The sequence below is a fragment of the Zootoca vivipara genome, chromosome 2 (genome assembly GCF_963506605.1).
Source record: "Zootoca vivipara chromosome 2, rZooViv1.1, whole genome shotgun sequence".
In the NCBI taxonomy this organism is placed as follows: domain Eukaryota; kingdom Metazoa; phylum Chordata; class Lepidosauria; order Squamata; family Lacertidae; genus Zootoca; species Zootoca vivipara.
The window spans coordinates 3,386,131-3,397,977 of NC_083277.1; the positions used below are offsets into that span (position 1 = coordinate 3,386,131).

The window sequence follows — 11,847 nt, forward strand, 5'->3', positions numbered from 1 at the left end:
GGACCATATAACACTAGTCGTGAACGACCTACATTGGCTCCCAGTACGTTTCTGAGCACAATTCTAAGTGTTGGTGCTGACCTTTAAAGCTCTAAACGGCCCTGTAGACCTGAAGGACCATCTCCACCCTCATCATTCTGCCTGGACACTGAGGTCCAGCACCGAGGGCCTTCTGGCGGTTACCTCATTGCAAGAAGCCAAGTTGCAGGGAGCCAGGCAGAGGGCCTTCTTGGTAGTGGCGCCCACCCTGTGGAAAGCCCTCCCATCAGATGTCAAAGAGAAAAACAGCTACCAGATTTTTAGAAGACATCTGAAGGCAGCCCTGTTTAGGGAGGCTTTTAATGTTTAATAGATTATTTTATTTTATTTTTTCTGTTGGAAGCCGCCCATGGTGTCTGGGTAAACCCAGCCAGATGGGCAGGGTATAAATAATTTATTATTATTATTATTATTATTATTATTATTATTATTATTATTATTATAGGATGTGCAACCCCATCTAGAAGTGGGAATCATCCAAAGAGCCTACAAATTGTGTGTGTCAAGCTCCTATTTCCTGTCACTCCCTAAGTGATGAAAAACCAGACAAGACAAGAAAATAACATTGGGTCCAAACAGGCCACAACTCTATTGATTACAGTGTGAATGGTTTGGCATAGACCTTGCGTATAGCCATTTATTCCACCCCAGTCCATCTGCTGGGGGTGCATCTAAGGGTAATCCCCTGGATGGTTCAGTCTCGTCAACTGAGACTATGGGGAGTGGCGCTCATCTCGCTATCAGGCCGAGGGATCGGGTGTTTATCCACAGACAACTGTCCGGGTCATGTGGCCAGCATGACTAACCCGCTTCTGGCACAATGGGACACCATGATGGGAGCCAAGGCTTGGGACTTGGGACACAATATACAAATGGCAGGTTGGGAGATGTTAGGGAAAAGATTTGAAATTTATGACATATTGTTCACTGAAATAAAATTATATCAAAATGATGTACTGGTGGTATTTGACTCCAGTTAAGTTAGGAATAATGTACAGGAGGAGTTCAAATACCTGCTGGAAATGTAAAGAAAATGAAGGTACCTTTTATCATATGTAGTGGACGTAACTAAAAGTAACTAAAATTTTCTGGGAGATGATATATAATGAATTGAAAAAAATGTTTAAAATAACTTTTGTTTAAAAAACCAGAAGCCTTCTCAGGGCTCTACGTAGACCCCCGGTGGCGCAGGGCACCATGACGCCAGCCCGCCAGGAGGGCGCCGCGAGCTGCGCCCGCCCGCTGGCTGGCCGGTCCGCTGCACAACTGCGCAACTGCACGCGGCGCCCACCTGCCCACCGCACTGGGAAACGGGGCGGGAGGGCGCCGGAGAGATCGCGCTGTGCCTGCCTGTTTGCCCGCCGCGCAGCAGCGCCGCACCCACCCTCCCACCGCGCTGGGAAACGGGGCGGAAGGGCGCTGGAGAGATCCGGCGCACCATGGCGACAGGGGCGCTTAAGACGGCGCTGAGCCTTCTTATTAGGAATTACAGGTACTGAGATTCCAAAGGACCAGAAAAGATTGTTTATGTATGTGACAACAGCCGCACGGATGCTACTAGCCCAGAGATGGAAGGAAGAGACAACCCCAACCAGAGAAGAACGGCAAATCAAGATGTTGGACTATGCCGAAATGGTAGAATTAACTGGGAAGCTCAGAAAGCAAGACCATTGTAAGCAGGTTAAAACAATAGCAGGATTTTAACCACACTTATAAATTAATGGAAAGTATGGACATATTGGAAAGACAAAATTTGGACAGTTTTAATACGCAGATGTAAATATTACCAGTAGGAAGCGATGGGAGGGGGAGGGGATCAGGAGATTCAGAGTAATTTCAACATTTGAATCTTGTATTGTTGTATGTTTATTTATTTTTCAAAATCAAATAAAAAATTACAAAACAAACCAGCAAACTGCTAGGATGGCAGGAGCTGGAAAGCAACAACAGGAGCTTCCCACTGTCGCACGGATTTGAACCGCCAACCTTCTGACCAGCAAGCCCAAGAAGCTCAGTAGATCACAGTGCCCCCCGTGTCCCTAGAACTGTGTGTTATCAGCATACTGGTGACTCCTTGCTCCAAAACTCCTCAGGACCGCACCCCATGACTTCATATAGATTTTAAATAGCGTATAGATCTTGAATAGCACTGGGGAGAGAATAGTACCTTGCAGCACCCCATAGCACAAATGCCGGGGTGGGGGTGAGGTGCAGTCATCAAGCGCTACTTTCTAGACATGACATTGAAGATATGAACAGAACCACTGTAATATGTTGCCTCTGACACCCCTCTTAATAAATGAAGAAATTCCTTCCAGTACCACCTTAAAAGGTAAAGGGTAAAGGGACCCCTGACCATTAGGTCCAGTCGTGACCGACTCTGGGGTTGCGGCGCTCATCTTGCTTTATTGGCCGAGGGAGCCAGCGTACAGCTTCAGGGTCATGTGGCCAGCATGACAAAGCCGCTTCTGGTGAACTGGAGCAGCACATGGAAATGCCGTTTATCTTCCCACTGGAGGTATTTATCTACTTGCACTTGACGTGCTTTCGAACTGCTAGGTGGGCAGGAGCAGGGACTGAGTAACAGGAGCTCATCCCGTCGTGGGGATTCGAACCGCCAACTTTTTGATTGGCAAGCCCTAGGCTCTGTGGTTTAACCCACAGCGCCATCCGCGTCCCTTCTGCATAGAGACCTACATTTGTCATTTTCATTTATACTGACTCCGATGCCAGAGAGGGCATTGTATAATTAGATGGCTATTTTTCTAAAATTAAGAAAAATAACAGGATTGACAGTGGACATCTTCGTTTCGCTTCGTTCCACGACTAATTACAAAATTTTGGTAATGTGAATTTTCTGTGATCTATGTGATCTATATTTTCCAAAGATTTTACAAATTTCAGCCAGATCCAAATTTCATAACTACTTCCATTAAGTTGGTTGGTTCTACATGATCAAATGAGGGCAATGATTTTTTAAAAAACTGAAACATTATTTTTTTTAAGAACATCACTTCCCTACATTCTTGAAAAATAATATTTTCAGAATCAGATGCTATCTTTAGCTTTTGCTGTAAGGTGCTCCTTTGTGTTCAGATCAGGTCTCAGCACAATAATGTAGCATTTGGGAATAAAGATGCAGCCCAGGAGCCCAGCACTGGAGGCCAAGATGGAGAAGACCTGAACGGCTACCATGTATTTCCCCTTGGTGCTCAGGTAGGTGGGAACAAAAGATACCCAAACACTGCAGAAGACCAGCATGCTGAAGGTGATCAGCTTGGCTTCGTTGAAAGCCCCAGGAAGATTCCTTGCTAGGAAAGCCACCGTGAAGCAGATGGCAGCCAGGAAGCCCATATAGCCAAGGGCACCATAGAACATGGCCACAGACCCTTCATTGCATTGCAGGATGATCTCTCCAGGCTGAGAGTGCATGTCAGAGTCTGGGAATGGTGGCGAGATCCCCAGCCAGATCATGCAGATGACAACTTGGACACAGGAACAGGAAATGACAATGGAGTGGGCCAGACTCTTCCCCAGCCATCTCCTCACTGTGTTTCCTGGCTTAGTAGCAAGAAAAGCCAGCACCACAGTGATGGTTTTTGCCAACACAGAAGAAACTGCAGTGGAGAAGATGATGCTGAAAGCTGCTTGCCGGAGAAGGCAAGTCACTTTCTTTGGCTCACCAATGAACAGAAAGGAGGACAAAAAGGAAAGCAGGAGAGAGATGAGGAGGATGTAAGAGAGGTCCCGGTTGTTGGCTTTGACTATGGGAGTTTCATTGTATTTAATGAAGATTCCTAAAACAAAGCTTGTGGTTATGGACCCCAGTAGGGCAAGGGAAAGTAGGACAACCCCTAGAGATTCTTCATAGGCTAGGAAGGTGATGTGCTTGAACACACATTGTTCTCGCTCCTTGTTTGGATGCTGATTTCCTGGGCATTTTTGGCAATGGTCTGCATCTGCAAGAGAGAGAGAGAGAGAGAGAGAGAGAGAGAGAGAGAGAGAGAGAGAGAGAGAGAGAGAGAGAGAGAGAGAGAGTAATGTCTACTACACTGGATTCAATCAAGCCCTGAGCAATATCCAGTCTCTTGGGAGAGATTCAGTTATATACCAAGTAAGTGTGGGACAGCCAAAGATCACTACAGGTATTTAATTAGGTTTTTCTAAACATTAGCTCTACCCCTGAATAAATTTGGAACATATTCCAGGGCTAGAGATCCCCAGCTTGGCCTCTGGCAAGTTGGGCTGCTTGGAGCCCCCTATACCAGGGCCAAAAGGAGGATCAGGGGTCTGTGCAGAAGTCTAATATCTTCCTTAGGTCCACAACAATCTTTACAAGGTAAAGGACCCCGGGACAGTTAAGCACAGTCAAAGGCAACTATGGGGTGCAACGTTCATCTGGCTTAAGGCTAAGGGAGCCAGTGCTTGTCCACAGACAGCTTTCTGGGTCATGTGGCCAGCATGACTAAACCGCTTCTGGTGCAAAGGAACATCATGACGAATGGCAGAGCGCATGGAAACACCATTTACCTTCCTGCTACAGTGACACCTATCCATCTGCATGCACTGGTGTGCTTTTGAACTGCTAGGATGGCAGAGGCTGGGGGGAAATAGCGAGGGCTCATCCCGTCATGCAGATTCGAACCACCAACCTTCTGATTGCCAAGTCCAAAAGGCTCTGTGGTTTAGACCTCCCTCCTTTACATTTGATCAAATATATGTTTTGGAGTGAGGGTGCATAATAGGGCTGAGGAGTGGGAAATGGGGGGGGGCAGGCTTTTAGTGACAGAGAGGTTTATAGCCTGCTTTCCCAATCAGCTTACTATATATATATGTATTATGATGATGATACTTTTTAGAACAATATCGTAAACTATAATCATCAAAACAGATTGATGATGATGATAATTTGACTCACAGAATAGAATCATAGAGTTGGAAGAGACCACAAAGGCCATCCAGTCCAACCCCCTGCCAAGCAGGAAACACCATATAGAATCATAGAATTGGAAGACAATCACCCAGTTCACTCCCACACATGAAGAATACCAGCCTGATCCTTCCCAGAAATGGCTTTGAAAGATTCCTGACTTGAACTCTTCTCTCTTCCCCAAGGCCAGCCTTTCCCTTGGAGTCACCCACCTTCCTGAGTGGAGATGGTCCCTTCTGCACAGGGAAGACATTCATAACAGCAAAGAGGCTTCCCTTCCTGAACCACCTTGACGGATCCAGGGCGACAGCTTTCCACACACCTGGAAGTAGGAAGGGTCTAGGCACAAAGACAAAGAGTGTCAATGAGAATTGTTTGAGGTGAGGAAGAAAAAGCAGGCTACACATTCTTCTGGAAAGGTCTATCTGAACAAGAACATTGAATACATGGGGTAGGCTTCACTATCAAAAACGACCTTGTGAAGCTCCTGTCAGAAGTCCCTGCTGGCATTAACGAGCGACTCTCAACCCTTTGAAAAAAAATTAACCAAAAACCATCAGGCTACTATTATAAGCGCCTACGCACCAACACTGGATCCCGATGAAGACATTAAAGAAAAATTTTACTCTCAGCTGAATACCGTCCTATCAGAGACGCCTAAGGAAGATAAAATTATCCTCCTGGGTGATTTTAATGCAAGAGTTGGGCTAGATTTCGATCTGTGGCCTGGGACTATTGGGAAAGAAGGAGTTGGCAACAGCAACCAGAATGGAATCTTACTTTTGACGATATGTGCAGCACACAACCTTGTTATCACCAACACACTCTTTCGACAGAAAAATAAATTTAAAACTTCATGGAGGCATCCTCGGACAAACCACTGGCACCTCTTAGACTATGTTATTGTCTGTGCTAAAGATCGCTGTGATGTGCCCCTTACCAGAGCTATGATGAGCGCTGATGACTGCTGGACAGATCACCGACTAATACGCTCCACAATGGCTATCAAGATTATACCTCAACGCAGGCTTCAAGGAAGGAAACCAAGGCGCAAAATGAACACTCAAGCCTTTCAAGATCCCATTAAGCAGGATTGCTTCCAAACGACTCTTAAGGACCATCTGCTTTCAGAATTCCCTGATAACATCGAGGACCACTGGATCCAGCTAAAAACATCCATTATTGCAGCCTGTGAACAAACTATTGGATACCAAACCAAGAACTGGACTGGTCTGCTGAGAATGACAGTGAGATTGAATGCATGATTGACAAGAAAAAGAAGGCCTTTCAGATCTGGCAAAGAGATAGAAACTGTGCCACTAAGAAAAAAACCTATGCCAACGCTAAGGCTGAGGTTCAAAGAAGAATCAGAGAACTAAAAAACACCTAGTGGATAAAAAAAGCTCAAGAGATCCAGCACTTAGCTGACACTCATGATGCACAGAGTTTCTTTAAAGCCACAAAGACCATCTATGGGCCAATAAATCACGGATGAGCTTGCATCATCTCCAAATCTGGGAGAGTTGTGTACAGCTATTAACCAAATGAAAAACAACAAAGCCAGTGGACCTGATGGGATACCTGCCAAAATCTTCAAAATGGGTGGAATTGAACTTACACAACAACTTCACAAGCTCATCGAAAAAATCTGGGAAAGAGAAGAAATCCCAGCAGACTTTAGAGATGCCAAAATTATCAATCTCTTTAAAAAAGGTGACAGAACTGATTGTGGAAACTATCAAGGCATCTCTCTATTAGCTGCGGCCGGCAAAATTCTTGCAAGGATCTTAGCAAACCGTCTGCTAACAATATCTGAGGTGACCCTTCCTGAATCCCAAAATGGTTTTTGGCCTTCTAGGGGGACAGTGGACATGATTTTCACCGCTCGACAGCTTCAAGAAAAATGCAGAGAGCAAAACCAACCCCTGTATATGGCGTTTATTGACCTGACTAAGGCTTTCGACACTGTAAATCGTAATGCCCTGTGGACTGTCCAATTTGAAAATTGGCTGCCCAGATAGATTTGTATATATAATTCGGCTCCTCCATGATAATATGACAGCAACAATCACAGATAACAATGGCTCTCAAAGTGAACAATTCACAGTGGGATCAGATGTTAAACAGGGTTCTGTTATTGTCCCAACTCTATTCATTATTTTCATTGCCATGATCCTACACTTTGTCGAAGGGAAACTCCCCACTGGAGTAGAAATCATATATCGAACAGATGGAAAGCTCTTCAATCTAAGCAGGCTGAAAGCAAAGAGTAAGGTTACCGTAACTTCCGTCATAGAGCTTCAGTATGCTGTTGACAATGTAGTGTGTGCACGCTCAGAGGATGACCTCCAAACCATCCTAAATAGCTTTGCAGAAGCTTACGAAAAGCTTGGCCTATCACTCAACATCCAAAAAACCAAAGTGCTGCACCAACAAGTGCAGTTCTTAAAGAAATGGGAGTGCCTGATCACCTCATCTGTCTCCTGAGAAATCTCTATATGGGACAAGAAGCTACAGTTAGAACTGGATATGGAACAACTGATTGGTTCAAAATTGGGAAAGGAGTACGACAAGGTTGTATATTGTCTCCCTGCTTATTTAACTTATATGCAGAATTCATCATGCGAAAGGCTGGACTAGATGAATCCCAAGCCGGAATTAAGATTGCCGGGAGAAATATCAACAACCTCAGATATGCAGATGACACAACCTTGATGGCAGAAAGCGAGGAGGAATTAAAGAACCTTTTAATGAGGGTGAAAGAGGAGAGCGCAAAATATGGTCTGAAGCTCAACATCAAAAAAACCAAGATCATGGCCACTGGTCCCATCACCTCCTGGCAAATAGAAGGGGAAGAAATGGAGGCAGTGAGAGATTTCACCTTCTTGGGCTCCTTGATCACTGCAGATGGTGACAGCAGTCACGAAATTAAAAGACGCCTGCTTCTTGGGAGAAAAGCAATGACAAACCTAGACAGCATCTTAAAAAGCAGAGACATCACCTTGCCGACAAAGGTCCGTATAGTTAAAGCTATGGTTTTCCCAGTAGTGATGTATGGAAGTGAGAGCTGGACCATAAAGAAGGCTGATCGCCGAAGAATTGATGCTTTTGAATTATGGTGCTGGAGGAGACTCTTGAGAGTCCCATGGACTGCAAGAAAATCAAACCTATCCATTCTTAAGGAAATCAGCCCTGAGTGCTCCCTGGAAGGACAGATCGTGAAGCTGAGGCTCCAATACTTTGGCCACCTCATGAGAAGAGAAGAATCCTTGGAAAAGACCCTGATGTTGGGAAAGATTTAGGGCACTAGGAGAAGGGGACGACAGAGGACAAGATGGTTGGACAGTGTTCTCGAAGCTACGAACATGAGTTTGACCAAACTGCGGGAGGCAGTGCAAGGCAGGAGTGCCTGGCGTGCTATGGTCCATGGGGTCACGAAGAGTCGGACACGACTAAACGACTAAACAACAACAACAACAACAAAGCACCACAAATCCAACTCAATGGTGTAACGTTGGAAAATGTCAATCACTTCTCCTACCTAGGCAGTTTTCTTTCCACAAGAGCCAACATTGATGCCGAAATCCAGCATCGCCTAAGCTCTGCGAATAGGGCTTTCTCCCCGTTGGAATGCAGAGTGTTTGAGGACCAGGACATTTGCAGAGAAACCAAAATGCTTGTTTACAAAGCAATTGTACTACCAACCTTACTATATGTGTGTGAAACATGGACCACTTATAAACGCCATCTCCAACTCCTTGAAAGATTCCCTCAACGGTGTCTCCGAAAAATTTTACACATCACTTGGGAAGACACGCGAACTAGTATCAGTGTACTGGAAGAAGCAAAGATCACCAGTGTTGAAGCAATGATTCTTCAACATCAACTTCGTTGGAGTGGTCATGTTGTGTGGATGCCTGATGATCGTCTTCCAAAGCAACTACTCTATTCCGAACTTAAAAATGGAAAGCGTAATGCTGGTGGTCAACAAAAGAGGTTTAAAGACTGTCTTTAGGCAAATCTTTAAAAATGTAGTATAAACACTGACAACTGGGAAACACTGGCTTGCGAGTGCTCCAGTTGGAGAACAGCCTTTACCAGAGGTGTCATGGGCTTTGAAGTCCCTACTGGCATTAATGAGCAACTCTCAGCCCTTTGAATAAAGCTCTCCAAAAACCAACAGGTACTATTATAAGCGCTTATGCACCAACACTGGATGCTGATGAAGACATTAAAGAATTTTTTTACTAAACACTGACAACTGGGAAACACTGGCCTGCGAGCGCTCCAGTTGGAGAACAGCCTTTACCAGAGTTGTCATGGGCTTTGAAGACACTCAAACTCAAGATGCAAGGGAGAAACGTGCTAGGAGGAAGGCACGCTTGGCAAATGTTCAACTCCCACCCGGAAACCAATGTCCCCACTGCGGAAGGACGTGGGGATCTAGAATCGGCCTCCACAGTCACTTACGGACTCATTGTTAAACCGTGTTTATGGAAGACAATCTTACTCGGATACGAGTGATAGAAGAAGAAGAAGAAGAAGAAGAAGAAGAAGAAGAAGAAGAAGAAGAAGAAGAGGAAGAAGAAGAAGAAGTTGTCATATGCTGTAGCATCCGGTCTATAGCTTGAAACTAAGCATTTCCCATCACTGTCTATTAAAAGAATTATTCATGATTAAATTCAGGGGGGAAACAAAGCACCTCTGGATATAGAGGAATAGAGAGCCAGTGTGGTGTAGTGGTTAAGAGCGGTAGATTCGTAATCTGGGGAAACGGGTTCGTGTCTCCGCTCCTCCACATGCAGCTGCTGGGTGACCTTGGGCTAGTCACACTTCTCTGAAGTCTCTCAGCCCCACCCACCTCACAGGGTGTTTGTTGTGGGGGAGGAAGGGAAAGGAGAATGTGAGCCGCTTTGAGACTCCTTCGGGTAGTGATAAAGCGGGATATCAAATCCAAACTCTTCTTCTTCTTCTTCTTCTTCTTCTTCTTCTTCTTCTTCTTCTTCTTCTTCTTCTTCTTCTTCTTCTTCTTCTTCCTCCTCCATTTAAAAAAAGGTCTGTATATGGGACATGAGATATCCACTGCTGATATAAATAGGTACATGTAAGCAAGGAATCCCCCTTTTCCCATACACACAGTTGAGGAGCTGTAAAAACTATCTCTGTCAGGGGGTCTCTCTACAGAGAGCCCCCACCAATCATCCTCATCAGCTCCTTGCCCAGCATCAGCACAAGCAGCGAGTCAGGAGAAAGGAATGAGGAAGTTAGTGGAGTGGAGAGAGGACTGTCTCATGTACCAGAGCCCCAGCAACACTTGGAGAGAGAGATAGGGGAGGAGGAAAACGGAGGGCTTTCGGACACAGGGTCGCCAGGAAGGTGGCCCTTCCCTACAATGCCCGAATTGAGGCGCGCGCCCACCCGTAGGGCTAGGGGGCAGCGCTTTGGGGTGCCCAGGCTTTTATGCTGGGCGAAAACCCACAGAAAGCCATTGCGGGGTTCTGACATGGACTGAGCAGTCATGTTTGCTGATGTTCTTGCACTGTAAATAGCATGCACAATAAAACTCTGAAAGACAAGATGGAGTGGAGCGTCTTTACTCAGGAGAATCCACAGCCATCTCTAACAATCTCTAACAACAGCCCAATACTGAAGTTTACAGGCAATTGAGGACGGCAGCCCACAGAACAGGGAGCACTATTTCAAAGAAAAGACAGCAAAATGACAGGCACGATTCCCCCCTTCCCACCACCTGATTGAGCCACTTGGGCCACACGATGGCATCCTGGTCGATGGAGCACTTCAGGTCTGGGGATCCCTGTCTGTCGATACTCCCAAACTTCACTCTGAGGACGGACTTATTGGGGAACACCACCCAGTTCACAATGTCCAAGTCGGCTGCCAGCTCCCCGTTCTCATCCAAATATACTCTGTCCATGGAAGAATTGTAGAACGGGGCGTTTCCGAGGAAAGGGTGGAGCTGGAACAGAAGCAAAGATGAGAGCATTTAGAAAAAAGGAAAGCATAGTCTCCTGTTTTGCTAGCCCAGAAATGGAAAGTGAGCGAGGTGCCAGCTAAAGAGGATGGGCACTTAAGTGGACAGACTATGCAGATTAATCTGCAAAATTTGCAGAATTTGCAGATTTAACATGCAGAATAAGAGAGCAAAAGAACATACATTGAAAGTAGAGTGGAAAGGGTTTATTGAATATATGGAAAATAACTGTATACAGCTGGAAATGGTGTCAGCATTAAGATAAATTCAACTACGTAAATAATGTTTGATTGATGTAAAAGTGGAAAACAGCTTTGAATGGTTTTAGTAAAATATGCCCCCTTCATGGATCAATGCCTTGTCGTGGCGAAGGGGCTTGAATAACTCAGAGAAGCTATGACCTACAACAACTTCTAGAAATGACACCAAAGAAGGATGTTCTTCTCATTACAGGGGATTGGAATGCTAAAGTAGGGAATCAAGAGATAAAAGGAACAACTGGCAAGTTTGGCCTTGGAGTTCAAAATGAAGCAGGGCAAAGGCTAATAGAGTTCTGTCAAGAGAACAAGCTGGTCATCACAAACACTCTCTTCCAACAACACAAGAGACGACTCTACACATGGATATCACCAAATGGGCAGCATCGAAATCAGATTGATTATATTCTCTGCAGCCAAAGATGGAGAAGCTCTATACAGTCAGCAAAAACAAGACCTGGAGCTGACTGTAACTCAGATCATCAGCTTCTTATAGCAAAATTCCAGCTTAAACTGAAGAAAGTAGGAAAAACCACTGGGCCAGTAAGATACAATCTGAATCAAATCCCTTATGAATACACAGTGGAAGTGAGGAACAGGTTTAAGGATTTAGATTTGGTGGACAGAGT

At 45.2% G+C, this 11,847-nt stretch overlaps 1 protein-coding gene across 1 annotated transcript; it reads right to left on the reverse strand.

Annotated features, from left to right (window-relative positions):
- Positions 1-3,087: 3,087 nt before the first annotated feature.
- LOC132591796 (vomeronasal type-2 receptor 26-like) lies at positions 3,088-10,904 on the reverse strand. Its single transcript, XM_060272228.1, has 3 exons — positions 10,719-10,904; positions 5,182-5,308; positions 3,088-3,998 (listed from the first exon to the last, which is right to left on the reverse strand). The coding sequence occupies exons 1-3, from the start codon at positions 10,902-10,904 to the stop codon at positions 3,088-3,090; spliced, it is 1,224 nt and encodes a 407-aa protein (XP_060128211.1).
- Between the last annotated feature and the right edge of the window lie 943 nt (positions 10,905-11,847).

Coding starts and splice junctions, on each gene's coding strand:
- LOC132591796 (XM_060272228.1), bottom strand. CDS start 10,904: ATGGACAGAGTATATTTGGATGAGAACGGGGAGCTGGCAGCCGACTTG. Junction 5,309..10,718: donor GGCCCAAGTGGCTCAATCAG/GTGGTGGGAAGG, acceptor CTTTGTGCCTAG/ACCCTTCCTACTTCCAGGTG. Junction 3,999..5,181: donor GACCATCTCCACTCAGGAAG/GTGGGTGACTCC, acceptor TCTCTCTTGCAG/ATGCAGACCATTGCCAAAAA.